At 36.9% G+C, this 19002-nt stretch overlaps 2 protein-coding genes across 2 annotated transcripts; one reads left to right on the forward strand and one right to left on the reverse strand.

Moving 5' to 3' along the window:
• The first annotated feature begins 286 nt into the window (after window positions 1-286).
• On the forward strand, window positions 287-11783 carry ebna1bp2 (EBNA1 binding protein 2). The gene is made up of 9 exons (XM_061883659.1): window positions 287-518; window positions 3243-3326; window positions 3422-3594; window positions 5055-5178; window positions 9184-9273; window positions 9349-9424; window positions 9593-9683; window positions 9762-9933; window positions 11484-11783. Exons 1-9 carry the CDS (start codon window positions 423-425, stop codon window positions 11529-11531), a joined length of 954 nt encoding a protein of 317 aa, XP_061739643.1. The 5' UTR covers window positions 287-422; the 3' UTR covers window positions 11532-11783.
• A 2310-nt stretch (window positions 11784-14093) lies between these two features.
• Window positions 14094-17639, reverse strand: cfap144 (cilia and flagella associated protein 144). The gene is made up of 4 exons (XM_061883660.1): window positions 17417-17639; window positions 17231-17290; window positions 14335-14438; window positions 14094-14236 (listed from the first exon to the last, which is right to left on the reverse strand). Exons 1-4 carry the CDS (start codon window positions 17532-17534, stop codon window positions 14141-14143), a joined length of 378 nt encoding a protein of 125 aa, XP_061739644.1. The 5' UTR covers window positions 17535-17639; the 3' UTR covers window positions 14094-14140.
• Window positions 17640-19002: the final 1363 nt, after the last annotated feature.

Here is a 19002-nt window from a genome sequence, read left to right on the forward strand (position 1 = left end):
TACTGTTGTTGAACTATTTTGATTATTGTTTTTTCTTCTGTTTGTTGATGTTGAAATTTGTAAATAAACATAAAAAAATAATAAAAAAACAAAAAAAACATTACAGTAGTGTACACACACTTCCGCATTCATAACAAAGCACGCACGTACAATTTTAAAACATTCTTTATTTCATATTTTTTATAGTAACCTATTTTGTTTTGTTCATACGTTTGACTTTTTATTTTTAGTTTTAGTTTTAATTCTGTTTCCTGTCGGAACCTTTGGTAATACACGTGTTTTGGTCGGCGGATATACTGTAGAGGACCACAAACACAAACCACTTCTTCTCCTCCCCACGTGAGAGTTTGGTAAATGTGTGGCGTGAAATCACGTCGTCCTCCTTCTTATTCAGTATTACGTAAAAAACACATTTTAGCCATATGGTTATTGCAAGTGAAACCATGGAACTAATAGATGAGGACGAGATGCTTGGCGCGGAATCGGAAGACGAAAACAGCGAATTATCCGACAGTGAGGTGGGTCCTCCTATCTTTGACTAACATTAGCAGCTAGCTATTAGAGTACTGTTACAGATTGGGTGTGTTTTTGGGTCGTAAATGCCATATATATCTCCCTTTGAAAACAAAGCTTATTTTTCCGAAAATACCGAATGCAGCCGAGGTATGCTCCAGCACTCCCCGGGACACCGAAAAGGGACAAGCGGCAGAAAATGGATGGATGTAATTTTTCTGCTGTCTTTATTAAAGCTGTTTCTCGTCGTCATCTTGAGGACTGTTATATTGCAGCTGAAACGACAATGTCATTAAATTGTGTGTCTTCACTACAGTGAGACGGTTTGATTATTAAATTAGATTCAATCAATCAATCAATGTTTACTTATATAGCTCTAAATCACTCGTGTCTCAAAGGGCTGCACAAACCACAACACAAACCACTACGACATCCTTGGTAGAGTCCACATAAGGGCAAGGAAAACTCACACACAGATTATTTCATAGAGAAAATGCATTTTCATAAAACACATAACCACACATGGTTTTAAAAAAGGCAGAATTAGCCAGAAGGCTAGTTTTCATCTGTAGTCCCCTGGCCATGATTTAAAAAAGGCAGTAAAATTACATTTTAAAAGTAAAGAAAGAGAGGCGCCAGCGCCCCCCCCCCCCCCCCCCGCGACCCCAAAAGGGAATAAGCGGTAGAAATGGATGGATAGAAGAAAAGAAAGAGAGAGTAAAAGAAAAAAGCACACAATACATATTAGGGCTGGGCAATATGGCCTTTTATTGATATATCGATAATTTTAGGCCATATCGCGATACACGATATATATCTCGATATTTTGCCTTGGCCTTGAATTAACAATTGATACGTATAATCACAGCAGTATGATGATTATATGTGTCTACATTAAAGTATTCTTGTTCATACTGCATCAATATATGCACATTTTAAACGTTTATGCAGAGAGGGAAATCACAACTAAACTGTATTTATTAAACAGCTATTAAGCAGTGGCACAAACATTCATGTCATTTCCAAAACAGAACGTGCAATATTGTCAGAGATATTTTAAAATGAACTATTAGTGCACTTTTGTGCATGATGTCACTTAGATGACATGTCAAAACAACACTAAATTAAAGTGCACTTTCTGTACAGAACACCACTACAATAGTTTAAAATATACAAAGTGATCTTTTGTGCATGATGTCCCACAAGATATTTCAATAACTGTCAAATAAAAATAAGCTGCATAATAGGAAATCAAATAGTGTATGTCCGTTGCTTTGTTGTAGGTTCCTGCAGACGTTATCTCCTTCTGTTGTTGACTATTTGTTTCACAGGTGTTGATCTGGAAATGGTTGCTTGTGCATTTTGTGGGTGTGGCACCGAACAGAGATGTTGATATGCGGAGTAAGCACTCTTTATTCTCTAGCGGGTGACTTTTCAAGTCATGCTACAAATTAGCAATAATGCTACTTTTTGTAGCAACGCTTTAGCCCCACACTTGACATATTACGGTTGTCTGTTCAACATCTTCCAGCTTGAAGCCAATCCACCGCCAGACGATGGACCCTGTGCTGTTTTTCTTGGGAATTAATTATTCTTCATTTGTTACCAGATTCACACCTTCTTTCTCTCTCTCCTATTACCACTCGCACCACTCCGCTAGCACCACAGCTAACATTACCCATGCCGCTACCTCTGTGCTCCGCGAGAGCATATGACGTTGCCTGCGCGACAGTATGTGACGTATGTACCAAGGTGCACTTGTTTTATGTCTCTGTGAGGAGAGACAAGAGAGTGAGAAACGCCTGTAGTGTAATGCCCCCAGCTAAAAGCAACTGCGTGAGAACGTATACTCGAATATCACGATATAGTCATTTTCTATATGGCACAGAGACAAACCCGCGTTATATCGAGTATATTCAATATATCGCCTAGCCCTAATAAATATACAATATGATACAAAATAAAATGCAACATCACAACATAACATATATTTTAGCATCAAAACAGGTTAATCTTTTAGTGCTGGCATCTGTAGGCGTTGATAAGCCACATTTAAAACATTTTGTGAAGGCCTTGTAAATTGTGACCAGTTTAACCTCCTCAAGTACTGATTTCCACACATTTGCACTCCTGACCAGGCCGACTTACTGAAAGTGCTCCTGCGCAGAGGAATATAACAGTCACCTCTGGCAGAGCCTCGAGTAACACGCTCACGGCTGTGTCTTTGGCTGATGAACTCTGCCAGGGGATCTGGAGCCAATTCATGCAGTACTTTATTGGTCAGTTTTAAGTCTGCAAATGTGTGAAGACTGTCCCAGTTCAAAATACTGTATTGTTTTAGAATTGCACAGTGAAGGATAGTGCCAAGGTTTTTTTATCCACAACCTTAATTGCTTGTTCGGACAAGATTTCCAATGTTGTTGTTTTTTTAAACTCTGACCAGCCTGAGACCAGCTGGTAAGGCAATAGTTGAAGTGGCTGAAAATCATCGAATGCAAATACAATTTTGCAGCTTCAGTTGACATTTCATTTCGAATTGAATGAAAATTTAAGAGATTAGACTTGATTATTTTACACAATTTGCCAATATGGGCTTTAAAGGAAAGCTCTGAATCTATTATTAATCAAATATATTTATATTGGCTGACAATTTGTATTCTTTCTCCATTTATATGTATGTCAGCGTCAGATGATACATTAATAATCAAATCCCCGTTGTTTTCTTTTAGCTCCAAGAAGCTTTTGCAAAAGGCTTGTTGAAACCTGGAATGAACTTGGTGGTGGACAAATCCAAAAAGTGTGCCAATAATGTGGTGAGTGATATAATAACGTATTTTGACCGTTTGTATATTTAATATTCCTAAGTTGATTGCGCACAGCTCCTTCACGACATGATTGCTTTATCCAGGAGGGTTTGAAACTGTGCTTGGGAGAATTGAAGAGAGACCTTCCCTGGGTAGAGAGATTGGACCGTACCAACCCACCAGTTGATGATATCTTTGCGAAGACTGGAGGTAAAATACCAAATGTCAGCAATGGAGACGTCGATGCAGAGGATGATTTCCAGAGGGAAATGTTCTTGTAAGTGTCCACATCTTAAGTTCACTTTTAAGCATTGATATCTTAATATTATTTTATTGTGTCTTGTTCATCATTTAGGGAAAATTCATTCATCCATTTTCTGTCCTTTTTGGGGTCAATAGCCCTGTAAAATGGTTAAAAAATAGTTTACAACTTGTAAAAGTTTTAGTCGTGTTTTGTGGCCCTGGACTATTTTTGTTTGGTGGAAGAAGGGGGAATATTGCTTTTTTTAGTAAAGGTTAAGGACCACTGCCCTAAGATTGACAGTTTCGGGGTGCAGACACAATCACACAGACAAAAGCAGGGTTTCCCCTTGACTGGCGTGGTTTTATGGCTGTGGTCATCATGACGTCAAGTAATTTGCAAAATTTTTCCAAAATGTGTCTCTCTAAAAAGGCTAAAGAAATGTATACATACATTTAAAATCAAATCTGATACTGTTAATCAATATTAACATATTTTTTATTGTTTTGCCATATTTTCAATTGTTGCCGCTTTTACTTTAATATGTACTTTGATATTTTTTAGGGGTCTAGAGACTTAATTCGTTTTTTTATTCAAAACAACTAGCAACAAACAAATCAACAAATCTTAGCGTCTTTTTATGGTGTTGTTATAAAATGCAGTTGTGTTTAAAGACTATAATTCTGTCCCTCAAAGTCCCTGACAAAAGGCAAGCTTTAGTGAGCATGACATCCTACTTGCTTAGCTCTGTTGCTCCAGTTGGACTTTCCCTCTTTAAAAGCTGCCTGTCCTCTTAATATTTGCACATTTTGTATACGGCTGTCCATGAGTTTATCTGGGATATGAGGTGGCGACTTTTCTAGGATGTACCTGCCTTCCGCCCGAATGCAGCTGAGATAGGCTCCAGCTCCCCCCGCAAGCAAGCGGTAGGAAATGGATGGATGGACGTCCAGATCGCAGACATGCTACCGACGCTCCAGGATAGCGGCCGTTTTGATTACACCCGGTTTTGGTGGCGCGGTTTTCGGGAATCAAAGTCTTTTTTCAGTGGTTGAGTTTTCGGTACAACACTCGTCATTAATGCGCAAATAATAGGCTATATAATTTCATACGACCAGCTGGTGTTAATGTTTTATGTTTGTGTGGCTAAGATTTGATGTCAGTTTTTTCCATGTTTGCAAACACACCGTCCGTGCCTGAAAGGCGATTGGTGGGGAATGAGGACATGTTCTTGTGTGTCTGGTTTTTAGAGCCCATCCATCCATTTTCTACCGCTTATTCCCTTTTGGGCTCGCAGGGGGCGCTGGCGCCTATCTCAGCTACATCGTCTTAAATATTGATCTCCGTCTGGTCACTGTTGGATGCTGTGTTTGCGTTTAATCTCTAAAGCTACCACCTTGTGAATATTTCAACAGCTCTCTTGGATTGTACATGTTTGTGTAGGCATTCAACTTGATTTAAAAATGATTTGTTTTGACTGTTAAATTCTTTCACAGCTACCGTCAAGCTCAAGCAACAGTTCTTGCTGCATTGCCCCTCCTGAAGAAGCACAACATTTCCACCAAGAGGCCCAACGACTACTTTGCTGAGATGGCCAAGTCCGATCAGCAAATGCAGAAGGTGACTGCTGTTTACTATTCTAATCTGTGCTTAATATTGTGATCAGGATTTAAAAGGGGTGGAATAAGGCCGTGGGAATTCATAGTTATTTGAAGTAAAATAATATTACAAAATAAGACTTCTTTTTTTTTCCAAAGTTATGTAGTATTATAGGCAATTTTTAATGTTGAGTCATTTTAAATACTGCAATTGGTAGGTTCACAAGTTATCCACGGAGTCTTTTAAAGCCTTAAAATTACGAATTGTTTTTAGTTGAAACAAATCCATAAATATATGTCTCGCTTTTAATATTTAGATTTTTGAGGACACTATTTATAACTACAAAATGGAATTAAAATAGATGTGCAACTTTCACAACTTTGGGCACAGTAGTACCCTAAGGACTTGATTTACTAAGATCAAATAACACGCGCTAGACAGCATATACAAAAAATTAAATAGCGGGTACTATGAGTTGTCGTGTAATCTACTAACAATGTGTGTGCATTTGAAAAGTGGTGCAGATTGCATTATTGATATTAGGATTTTGCATGCATATAGTGGTTTTTTATCAAGGAAAGGATCATTTTCTGCACATTCATGCTCCTACCTGTGTGTGACGTGTTGAATCGGCAGCAATCAGTTAAACCTTTTCTGAATTTTAAGCTAGACAACAGAAACAAATGCACACTGACAATTATGTGTGCGAGGCTGTGGATCACATCTCCAGCCTATTTGTGCTTCTGGAATGACTCAAACACACAACAAAATACATATTTTCATGTTGGAGATTTAGTCATATATTTCCTAGATAAATAAAAAAACAAGCAACAATTAAAAAAACACCAGCAGACATCAAAACACATCATTCATTTTAGTCAGCCTCTCAAGTCCTCCAGCAGCTATGAAACTATACAAGGAAATTGCTGAATAGACTATATGGTTTGTATTTTTTAGTTCTGTCAGTCCAAAATGTTGACTCTGGGATCCCAGATTCCCGCTATTTAGCGGAATTCCGTGTTTTTTTTTGTTGTTTTTTTTTTTAGAAAAATTGGTAATTTGCCCCCTGTCCCCTACCCTGGACCTGGCTGGGGACCTGCGGCCCCCAGACTCCAGGCTTATTTTCAGTCTTTTTCATTAAGTTCAAATCACCTGCCTGTTAAATGCGATATACAGGGGCATTAAAAATGTAATTCAATTGTAGGACTTGGCCGATAGTCAACATGTCATTCCATCAAAAGATAAATGAAAAATGTATTGTGCCAATAATTCACAATCATTATGAGAGACATGGATGGATGTATTTTGTTTTCAATGCATACTAAATATTAAGTGAATGTGATCAAAATTCATTTTACAATGGAGCTTATGGGAGCTGTTCAATTCTGCCTATAAAGCCCCTAAAACATTCAAACACCTCAATTAGGGTTTTGTATACGTGATCTAAGTTGATATATAATGTACTAACAAGCATATGTATAATGACATTTAATAGTTATGTATTTTGGTCATTTTAAGTATATGCAGTATATTCATCTCAACAACGTTTAATGATGTTTGCTTTTTTTTCTTCATTACTGATTTCTGCTCACTGCAGGCTTTATTAGAACCAAAACTAATAAAAATCAATTACTACAGTTGTGATCAAAATTATTCAACCCCCACACAATTTTGGTGTTTTAGCAAGTTGGACATTTATTCCGTATTTTGTTTATAGTCATATCAAATAAAGATGTGTCAAATAGACAAATGCAACTTAAATTGTAACATTGTATTTTACAAAATACCAAAAAAGGACATTTTTCTTAATATCTCATTGACAAAATGATTCAACCCCCTAGTTACATGCATCTTTAGTACTTAGTAGAACACCCTTTGGCAGTAATTACATCCTTCAAACGTGATACATAACCGGACACAAGCTTCTTGCAACGGTCTACAGGTATTTTAGCCCATTCCTCTTGGGCAAAGGCCTCCAGTTCATTCATATTCTTGGGCTTGCGTGCTGCAACTGCCTTCTTCAAGTCCCACCACAGGTTTTCTATAGGATTTAGGTCTGGCGACTGTGAAGGCCACTCCAGAGTCTTCCAGCAGTTCTTCTGCAACCACTCTGATGTTGATTTGGAGGTATGCTTGGGATCGTTGTCCTGTTGGAAGGTCCAACGTCTCCCAAGCCTCAGCTTCGTCACTGACTTCATGACATTTGCAGCTAATATATCCTGGTAGGAAATAGAATTCATAATACCTTGAACGCGCTGGAGATTCCCGGTACCTGAGGCAGAGAAACAGCCCCAGAGCATGATTGACCCCCCACCATGCTTAACAGTAGGCAAGGTGTTCTTCTCTTTGTAAGCTGCATTTTTTTCTCCTCCAGACATAACGTTGATTCATAGGACCAAAGAGTTACAGTTTTGTCTCATCACTCCATAGAACAGTTTCCCAAAACCTTTGGGGTTTGTCCAGATGATTTTTGGCATACTGGAGTCTATTTTCTTGTGCCTGGTAGTCAGAAGTGGGGTGCGCCTGTGAGTTCTGGCCTGGAGGCCTTCATCTCGTAGTGCGCGCCTTATTGTCTGGGACGATACCTGCGTTCCCCCCTCTGCAATGTCCTGTTGTAGTTCCTCAGCTGTTACCCGGGGGTTTTTCACCACTACGCACACAGCATCCTCTTTCTACCACGCCCAGGTAGTGTTTCCACTGTGCCTTTAGCTTTAAACTTGCGAATTATGCTCCCAACTCTGTCTCTTAGAATGTGTAATGGCTTTGCTTTTTTCTTTTATCCATATCCTTTCTTATGAAGAGAAATTACCTCCTCTCTTGACTTCTTTGACCACTCCATGGACTTCACCATGTTGCAAATACACCATTTACCATCTACCAGAATTTGAGCGTCACAGTCTTTTTCAATCAGTTTAATTGTTGCTCGTTATGGTTCTAATCACATCTAAAGGGGTTTTCAACACCTGATTGAAAAGACCTTATTCAAATTCTATTCTTAAGTTATAATCTTCAAGGGGTTGAATAATTTTGTCAATGAGATATTAAGAGAAATTACCCTGTTTGGTATGTTACAAAATATAATGTTGTAATTCAAGTTGCATTTGCCTATTTAATGCATTTTTATTTGATATGACTATAAACAAAATACGGAATAAATATCCAACTTGCTAAAACACCAAAATTGTGTGGGGGTTGAATAATTCTGATCACACCTAAATAAGGTCTACTCTCATTAGAATGCCAACTGCTGGAATGTTCATATATTTCCATTTAGATGAAGATTGTCTCATAATCCTTGCGAAGAATCCGTGTGAGTTTGGGGGCCCAAGCGTCTTTTTGTGTCGTTCTGGCCATATTCGGGTCCTAAATGGCTGTCATAGTGTCCCAACGTGTCTGATTATATCCTCAGCCATCTACTTTCCAGGTGAGAGGCATGATTTATGATCTACAATAAACTTCTAAGGAGCAGGGAAGCAAGGAAACAGCAGACCACCCGATGACGTAAACATAGGCACACACTGTAGTAATCACTGACGGCGCTGCTATAGTTTGTCTGCGTTAGTGCTTATAATAATAATAATAATAATAATAATATCACTAATACTTGATCAATATTCCAGTCACAAAATATAAATGTAGTGTTGTTGACCCTTTTTAAATGGTTATTGGATTTTATGGGCGGAATAGTGTTGGCTCCGCTGTGAGCAGACTTTTATTTACGTTAATTTAATATTTAAAATGTAAAAAAAAAACATGTCTTTCATAATGATTGCGAACGATAGACAAAATTCCCCCAAAAATATGCAGTTCCCTTTTAAGTAGCTTGAATAAGCTTCAGCCCCAAAGTGGTAGTAAATGGATGGATGGACTGCAATATTGTACATTCTTGTTAATTTCTTATGTAACCGTCAAAGTTTGAAAATGTCTAAAAAGTTAGCAACCCTTTCTTTGTACCTTTTTTTTTAAAGCATTCTAATTGATGTAATTAAATATATGCACACATTTCTCGTATGATTCACTATCCAGATCAGGAAAAAGCTGCTTGCTAAGCAGGCGGTGCTGGAGAAGTCAGAGAAGGCCAAGAAGATCCGCGAACAAAGGAAGTTTGGCAAAAAGGTAAGATAAGTGGAAAGGGAGGACAATAGTATCGTTCTTTTTCGTCTCTATTAATGATTGTGTTTGTCATGCCAGGTCCAAATACAAGTGATCCAAAAGAGACAGAAGGAGAAAAAGGCAATGATGTCTGCTGTTAAGAAATACCAGAAAGGTTTGTTCACTAAAGTGTGGATGTTCCACCAGTGTAACTCAAACCAAACTCTTGATTTACTGTGTTGATAAATATGTAGTTGTGTATTTATAGTATGTACCTCCTTTCTTTGCTCTAAAATTCTCAGTGGTTGACAAGTTGTAACTGTTCTGATTATTGCACTTTCAGGAATGATTGACAAGTTGGATTTCTTGGAAGGAGACAAGACAGCAACAAAAGACACTCCTAAGAGCTCCAACAAAGCAATGAACCAGAAAGGGTACATTTCTTAGTTTTAATTTGCATCAGTAACGATAAAAAGTGTTTTCCTAACCTTTGTGAATGCTCATTTTTATAGAGCCAATGCCAAGAGGAAATATAAGGAGCAGAAATTTGGCTTTGGAGGCAAGAAGAGCGGAAAGAAGTGGAACACCAAAGAAAGTTGCAATGATGTTTCTGCTTTCCGTGGCAAGGTGGCTCATGGAAAGGGGGCCAAAGGAGGGAAGAAAGGAAAGGGAGGGAAACAAAATGTAAGTTACACACAAGGAGCAATTTTTACCCTTCAGGGGACAAAGGCTGGTTAGTTTGGTCCATTAAATTTTTTGCCATAATTGTTACTATTAATTATTTGACCTATTATTCATATTTTTTCCTTATAGGAATGTTTTAAATGTAAAATTTTACATTTCAATGTCAAATCCTTTACAGGTGTATGATACTGGCAGTTATCTTCCAATACTTAATCTTGAGAGACATTTGTGGTGATGTAATACGAGAATACCGTTGTCATTTGCAACTGACGACAGAGCAACATGGCAGACAGTAATTCTAACTGACTTACCGCAAGAACCAATCACAGACCAATCCATAAAATCTTGTACCTAAATCTCGTGAACGGAAGGCACCACGCAGTGTAAACCAATCAGAAACAACCTAAGGCGGGTCTTTGCGTCTTTAATTTTCACACACATCTCATCAGCGCAGTGCTGTTTACTTGGCTACTTTCTCGCTAAATCCAGTATTTTTCCAACTCCTCTTTGTGACTTTCTTTCAAAAGCGACTAGCGACAAATCTAGCAACTTTTGTGGATGTATCACTTTGTCTTCAACGTACAATCGGTGCTGCTGTGAGCCTTTCTTCCCAGGCCCTGTCTACTGAATGTCTGCTTTTAGACAGCTTGCACTGAAAACATTTAGTTGTACTTCTAAGTGCAATCACAGTTAAGTCCATTCCTGTCTGAGCAGAGAAGAGACGCACACGCATTCTGTACAAAGCTGCCGCTGTTTCTGCCATGGTACAGATGAGAATGTTTGATCACTGTCACGCGTCAAATAAAAACAAACTTATCGTTCTTGTTAATGAACTAGTTAGTAGATTTGTTTTGTTTGTGAATATCACAACCCTCCAGTCTTTTGATCAAATTTGATACTTTAACATTTAAGGATGTAGAACTAAGAAAAATACAACTAAACTAAGAATCAACAGAAGAAAAAATATTTACAGTTGTAATCATACTCTATATTTTTTTAACTCACACATCTTCTTTTCTTTAAGTTTGGGGATTGCAATGCCTTGACGTTGATTGTTCTATTTGCTAATAATTAATACAGGAATAGCCTGTTTTGTATGTCTTTTTTAAAAAGTAAACACATGAAATTGTTCTGACATGATATTTTTAATTTTCTTTTGACCATGCAAAGCATCCATCTTCATCGAATCGTATTGAAACATAATGGTTTAAAAAGTATTGTAAGTAAATCGTATTGAAAATTCATATCAGATTGCCATTCAAGGTAGAAATGCACACTATATATGTATTAATATATATGTATGTATGTGTGTGTGTATATATGTTTGTTTGTATATATGTGTGTGCGCCCGTGTGTGTGTGTGTGTGTGTGTGTGTGTGTGTGTATGTGAGTGTTTTGGACTTAAGTTCTAGACATTTGAGCAAAAGTAAAAAAAAACAAAAAAAAAATGCCATATAAAACTTAAGGACTGTTAGAGTTTGAGAACATTGCAACACCTGGGTGCACTTGCTTGTGGAGATGATTTGGATTTTCTTGACATTATCTTTCAGAAACGTCCAGGCAAGTCTGTACGCAAGAAGATGAAGTCTCGCTCATGAAAACAAGACTGAGGTTTTTCAAAAGGACTTGAACTTTGCTTTTAGGGTGAATTTCCCAACAGCTGGTTCTTGAAGACACACAAGAAAGTTGACTTTGGGAACTTTTGCTGAATCATTCTTCTGTAAGGTGTGTGTAAATGGTTGAAGAAGTACATACAAGTAAGGAAGACATTGTGCTGTGTAACTGGCCATGTACACTCAACTACAAATATTTTCTCAACGATGTTAAAAATAAAATCTCCATCCCCTTAAGTGTAGTTGTAACAAAATCTATGTGCACACAAATACACATTTACTAACTTGCATGTGTATTTTGACCAATCAGAAGCCTTGGTGACACATATATATATATATATATATATATATGTATATATATATATATATATATATATATATATATATATATATATAAGCTTTAAAATCAGCACACACTTTTATACAGCCCCGGAAAACTTATGAATGTTCCTTATAACATGCTGCACAAAACGGCACCAATAAGTCTATAGCTTCATGTTATTTTGTTAAATAAGGTTTCTAAACTTTTTATGTAAAAACCAAAAATCTCAGTTTTACCTGTCCACAGCAGTAATTTAACCTGTGGAAAAATATTCATATTCATGTAGACATGGCCTTAGGAGGCTGTTGCTGGAATGTGGTTACACAACATATTTTCATGATTTGTGCAACTTTTGGAATAATTATGAAATGGCAAACTGTAGCTTTATTAAATATCATGCATAGATATTTTCCCTATTGTGCTAAACTGAGAGGTGAACACCGCAATCTCCCTGTCCCGTCATTAACTTTGTTTTTGCCATCTCAGCGTGTTGATTGTCTCCCATGTGACCTGGGGCATTTTAATAATACTGAGCAAGTGTCACTTTTGCCCTTTGCCTTTCATTAGTATGTGACAATAATTGTTTTGTATAAAGACCATCCCAATACTTGTTTTTCTTCGCTGGTTCCAGCAGCCTTTGTGTCACTTTTTCATTCTGAGATGATAAAAGCTGTATTCACTAAATTGAAATGGATAACCAATTAGGATTTGATTGTGTGATTTCCATAACAAGTGGTAAAATAAAGACAGAGGCTCCACTTAAATTTCTTTGAATGCGCATGCAGACAAAACACAAACAGAGGAACTGCAGTTTTTTATGTAAATTTTGCCCATCATTCACGATCATGAGCGACAAGAACACATTTCAGTTTATTCCTTTTATTTTTTTTAGGATTGTCAAGATGATAAAAACGCTCGCTAATTTCGGCTAATGGGAGTCGCCATTGTAGCATTCAAAGCCACCCAAAACAACTTCAAAACCCTCCGTTAAGTATACACACTAAGTATATATATATATATATATATATATATATATATATATATTGTAATAACCGACACGATCATAACAATACAATGTTTACCGTATTTTGTTCATTTTATACATTACTGGGATTTATTTCCTGAGCACTTCCGACTTTCGGCAACCAATGTGTTCCTACTTCCGGAAACTAATGCAAATGTTTTGTTAATATTGGCAGACTTGGTAATAGACAACAAAAAGGACTATTTTTTGGACAAATGAGGATTTACAACCTTATCTTTTTGAACCTAAATATACAGAAGTCAAACTGCTGCTTCTTGAACTGAGCACGAACACAGAGTGAAACGTTCGAGCAGGCGTGAGCCGAGAGAGAGAGAGAGAGAGAGAGGGGTGTGATTTGACTGTGTAAATGTGGAACTTGGAGCGAAGTTATGCTGTCATTAATGGAGTGCTTACCCAAAACCAAATTGATAAAACTTCCCCGACCAGCTGGAACAGACAGATCGAGTGAGTGTTTTTAATATAGGTCATGATACAGTCAGCACGTCATGCTTGTTATTACAACTACATTGTCGAGCGAGCTGTGTACAAGCAAAACATGTAATGCGGGCTAATATTTACAGATACCGTGATATAATTGTTCATGTTTTCCAGTCAGTACATATTGGTGTTGTACATTACAAACTCGAAAGCGATTCAGCTGCTGAAGCAAAAGCCAGCTTACTTTTTGTTGTAGCTACCTTACGGCCAATGCCGTAGCATGGTTCTGCAAGACGATGTGTCACTACGTTAGATAAACAGTCCCTCAGTGTTCGTTTGCTCTTACAAAAACAATGTCGTTACAGCTTGGTTATTGTACAGATTATGGAATGAAAATGAAGTAATGTTGGTGGTTTTGGATGCATTTTTAAAGTTATTTGGAGGCAAAATGGATTTCTCCCATTAGCTGCTTTGCTAGCCACCTGGAACAAGCTGATTTTTACACATTAGAATGCAAAAAACCCCCAACTTTTTTCTACTTGTTTCTCGTTAGGATTGTGAACGATAGGCAAAATTCCGCCTAAAAAGTGCAGCTTCCCTTGAATTATGTAGTTTAAAATCTTGCAGCATGATTATGAAACACACATTGTAGTTTTTACATATTGACAGATTACATGCGTAACATTTGTCAGGTGACCTCAATTTGACTGTATGAGCAGAAAGTGATATTTTCAGTAAGAAATGAAAGTCAAGCAATATAGAATATATTCCAACAACATTTATTTTCATCTCCGGACGCTTGTCTAAGGGTTATTTTGAAGAGCGCAGGATAGACTCTTGGTGCTTGCTGATGTCTGAGCTGCGGCGGTAGAAATTCAATCTGTCGTCATTGCGATTGGTTGGAATCTGCATACAAAACAAATAAGAAAAATAAATATGTCTTACTAAACTTCCGTGTGACAGAAACCAAAACGTATCTTAAAGTTCCATCATGCTGTCCTCACCAGGGGTTTGGACACCCATCCAATCTCCTGACTCTCAGTCAGTGGGATTGAATATTTCTTAGTGGGCTCTTGGCGGGCTTTGTGGAAGGCCTCAATGAAGTCCGCTGAAAAAAGTTGGACATAATTAATTAGCCGATATACATTTGATTTATTTTTAAACCACAGATTCAATGGAACATTTCTGTGTCAAAATTAAAGTCAACATGTCTGTAGCCATGATCAACGATAACATAGGTTAGCATAGTATAGGTCTTTATTGTCATTGTAACAAGTACAAAAAAACAGTTTTCAGCACAAACCTGTTCAAGATTAGACAAACAAACAAATGTAGAGGGTTTCAGAACTTATGGATAAAGATGAATTATAGAGATGGTGGATTCAAGTCTTTTGAACAGATCTTTTGAGTTAACGTTGACAACTGATTTTTGCAGTTGGAGCTGTCTGGTAGCATTTTTTATGCAGATATACAAACAGAAGTCAGTCCCAGCCCAAAAAAATGCAGCATTTGATTCCCTTTTAATTCATTGTTCTAATATGTACAATGGTTCAGTTCAGTTTATTTATTTATATAGCACATTTAAAAACAACCTCAGTTGGCCAAAGTGCTGTACAAACAATTTGAAACCAAAAAAGGGCACATAGTGTCACATGTACATGCTAAGACGTAAGGATGAATAAAATACAATACTGCATGAATGGATTAAAGTGGACAACGACTTAAACAAGTTGAAAAACTTATTTGGGTGTTACAATTTAGTGGTCAATTGTACGGAATATGTACTGAACTGTGCAATCTACTATTTAAAGTTTAAATCAGTCAGTCAATCAATCAATGCAATATATTTTAAAAGAAGTGCAGAATATATCACCTTAAATACTAAAATGTAATAAATAAAAAATGTATAAAACAAGAAATAAAAAGGACCAAGATATCCTGCCTAACTGGATTTGAATGCCAGGGAATAAACATGTTTTTAACCTAGATTTAAACTGTCTCAGAGACTGGTAGGATCTAATAGATAATGGAAGGTTGTTCAACAGCCTGGGCCCTGCCACGAGAAGGCTCTATCTCCTCTGGTTTTTGGGTCAGCCAGGAGGAGCTGGTCTGCTGAGACAATAAGGCTGCAACAGTAGCATTTCAGTTAATTAAGAAGTTGATCATAAACCACCTTTTCTAGGACCTTGGACAGAAATGGCGACTTTGAGATTGGTAAAAATTTTGATAAAAATATTAGGGTCAAGGTTATTCTTTTTGATTAGTGTTTGAACCACAGCACGTTTCAAGGAGGTTGGAAACATCCACACCTCAGGGAAGAATTTCTTAGATGGACAATGTAAGATTGTTAAAAAGCCGACATGCAGTTCAAGCGTACACACCTGATGAGGTATAGTACTTTAAAATTTGTATTCTAGTTTTATATATATATATTTTTTAAAACATAATTTTTTTCCTATCTGTGTTTTCTTCCTGTATAATTAAAATATGTTGCAAAGTTTTTTAGGTGAGGTTGCAGCTGGGATAGGCCCCAGCAACCTTGCGACCCCAAGAGGGACATGGAACATTTAAAATAGTGATGGAGATATGGCGCCACCTTAAGGAATGTTTACAATAAAATCTAAAAAAAATATTTAAGAATAATTCCCACCAATAGATTGATTACCAATAATTTAAACCTGCTCAGTGGCCTTGTGGGTAGCGTGTCCGCCCTGAGATTGGTAGGTCTTGAGTTCAAACTCCGGCCGGCTGTTGGAATTGGGGGTTAAATCATAAAAATGATTCCCGTGCGCTGCCACTGCTGCTGCTTACTGTTTCACTCACCTCCCAGGGGGTGGAACAAGGGGTTGGGTCAAATGCAGAGGGTAGTTTCACCATGCCTAGGGTGTGTGTGACTATCAGTGGTACTTTAACTTTAATCCCTATCTTATCATAACTGTTACTTGTGTATATTTCCTGGATAAAAATAACAAACCCCAAAACATTATAAAAAACACTATTTTGAACGGTTTTCCTTCACCCATTTTCTAGCACTTAAAAGCAATAAATCCTATATCTAATCACTTATTTTCAGTGAGGAAGGCTACATATACTTTATTTCAGTGGTTCTCAACCTTTTTTCAGTGATGTACCCCCTGTGAGCATTTTTTTTAATTCAAGTACCCCCTAATCAGAGCAAAGCATTTTTGGTTGAAAAAAAGAGATAAAGAAGTAAAATACAGCACTATGTCATCAGTTTCTAATTTATTAAATTGTATAACAAAATATTATACAAATGAGCAAGATATTGCTCATTTGTAGTGGTCTTTCTTGAAAAATTTGGAAAAAAAGATATAAAAATAACTAAAAACCTGTTGAAAAATAAACAAGTGAATCAATTATAAATTAAGATTTCTACACATAGAAGTAATCATCAACTTAAAGTGCCCTCTTTAGGGATTGTAATAGAGATCCATCTGGATTCATGAACTTAATTCTAAACATTTCTTTACAAAAAAAGTAAACATTAACATCAATATTTATAGAACATGTGCACAAACAATTTAGCTGTCAACACTGAATATTGCACTGTTGCTTTTTTTCCCCCCGTTTATGAACTTATATTCATATTTTCTTGAAGTATTATTCAATAAATATATTTATAAAGGATTTTTGAATTGTTATTTTTAGAATATTTAAAAAAAAAAAATCTCACGTACCCCTTGGCATACCTTCAAGTACCCCCAGGGGTACGCGTACCCCCATTTGAGAACCATTGCGTTATTTGGTCAAACTACATATTCAGATACAATATAACTGTTGAAAAATGGTAACATTTTGCACTGTTGAACTTTAATGTTATTTTAAGATGTTTTCTACAATGCTTTGTTGAACTGAATGAAGTAGAATGATTCAACTCACAGTTCTCTGAAATCACTTCTTTTGGTTTCCTGGACATGGGTTTGTCTGGTATGATGTGCACTAAAAGTTAAGGAGAAGAAAACATGTTTTTTGTGGTGAAAACATGGCATAAAAAGTTTAAGTGTATACTGCAGAAGTAGCCATTGGTTTATTTTGGTAGTTTGAAGTACAAGTTGTGGTACTTACATCTCCCGTGTGGGTTGATGCTAAACTCCGTGTGAAGTCTTTGCTGTCTTTGCTCTTTCCGGATCATCTCGACGTGAATTGCATTCTGATGGACCAAATCCTTCTCCTTTGTTGCCATTTCCAAGAGAAAATTAAATGATGAACTTAATGAAATGTAAAGCTGACTCTTCTACGCGAGAGAGTTTAGGCGTGTTCCAATTGTCACTGCTGTTGCCTAGCAGTAGTAAACGTTGATTCAGGTTGCAATAGCAACATTTGGCCACAAGATGGAAGTGTGCGCTTTACTTAGATTTTTGTCCTTAATGAACGTGAGCATTTAAAGTAAGTGTGCAGCACATTGTCAAATACCATCGAAGAATATACCAGTATAAAAATATATGTATACTATAAATATTTTTCTATTATATATGTACATTTAATTTGTTAATCAGTATTTATTACCTCATGTAAACATGCAGGTGAGACATATATTAGAAAGTGCTCTGGTGCATTGCTCCAATGAATGGCCAATAAAAGTTGTAAATTGGTTTTATTTAAATGCTACTGTTGGACAAATACGTTTGATTAAATTGAAGTATTTTTTCCCTCTAATAAGTGGTAAATATTGGTTTATGTGTGAGGATGTAAATATATATCAATACAGGGGTGTCAAACTCATTGTAGATCGGGGGCCACATGGAGCAAAATCTACGTCCAAGTGGGCCGGACTGGTAAAATCACGCCAGGATAATTTAAAAATAAAGACAACTTCAGATGGTTTTCTTTGTTTAAAAATAGAACAAGCACATTCTGAAAATGTACAAATGATGTTTTTTTTTTTTTTTTTTACACTTACATGTTGCGGATAGAATTATTCCATCTTTATTTGTCGTTATTTATACTTTCTGAATAAATGATGGGATCATGTTCATCAGTCAACTCATTGGTGTTAATTTTCAATCTTATAATGCAAAAAAAGAATCAAAATGTAATTACAAGATGTTATTGATGTAGTTTGCTCATTTTCCTTGTCTGGTGCTCTAACATGTTGTTTTTTTTATTTTATTTTTTTACATATGTAGAGTGTCCGCCCTAAGATCGGAAGGTTGTGAGTTCAAACCCCGGCCGAGTCATACCAAAGACTGTAAAAAAAATAGGACCCATTACCTCCCTCCTTGGCACTCAGCATCAAGGGTTGGAATTGGGGGTGAAATCACCAAAAATGTTTCCCGGGCGTGGCACGGCTGCTGCCCACTGCTCCGCTCACCTCCCGGGGGTGCACAAGGGGATGGAGCAAATGCAGAAGACACATTTCCCTACACCTAGTGTGTGTGTGACAATCATTGGTACTTTAACTTTTTTAGCATCATTTACAAAGATACAAAGAATTGCTATTGCGACATCTAGTGGACACATTGAGGAGAGCGGTTTCTTTCATTCAAAAATGTCGGCTCATTTTTATACTTAGCCAACTCATCCCGCGGGCCGGATAAAACATGTTCGCGGGCCATACGTTTGACACCCCTGTATTAATACATACCTTGTATGTATAATGCATCAGATTATAATGCATTATAATAAATAGACATGTTCATGCTCCTTTTCAG

The sequence above is a fragment of the Nerophis ophidion genome, linkage group LG22 (genome assembly GCF_033978795.1).
Source record: "Nerophis ophidion isolate RoL-2023_Sa linkage group LG22, RoL_Noph_v1.0, whole genome shotgun sequence".
Classification (NCBI taxonomy): Eukaryota; Metazoa; Chordata; class Actinopteri; order Syngnathiformes; family Syngnathidae; genus Nerophis; species Nerophis ophidion.

What these genes read in the sequence shown, in the direction of transcription:
- ebna1bp2 (XM_061883659.1), top strand. Translation starts at nt 423, where the DNA reads ATGGTTATTGCAAGTGAAACCATGGAACTAATAGATGAGGACGAGATG. An exon ending in GCGAATTATCCGACAGTGAG is followed by an intron (nt 519 to 3,242) that starts GTGGGTCCTCCT and finishes GTTTTCTTTTAG; the next exon opens with CTCCAAGAAGCTTTTGCAAA. An exon ending in TGTTAAGAAATACCAGAAAG is followed by an intron (nt 9,425 to 9,592) that starts GTTTGTTCACTA and finishes TTGCACTTTCAG; the next exon opens with GAATGATTGACAAGTTGGAT.
- cfap144 (XM_061883660.1), bottom strand. Translation starts at nt 17,534, where the DNA reads ATGGCAACAAAGGAGAAGGATTTGGTCCATCAGAATGCAATTCACGTC. An exon ending in AGAAGTGATTTCAGAGAACT is followed by an intron (nt 14,439 to 17,230) that starts GTGAGTTGAATC and finishes AACTTTTTTCAG; the next exon opens with CGGACTTCATTGAGGCCTTC. An exon ending in GATGGGTGTCCAAACCCCTG is followed by an intron (nt 14,237 to 14,334) that starts GTGAGGACAGCA and finishes TTTTGTATGCAG; the next exon opens with ATTCCAACCAATCGCAATGA.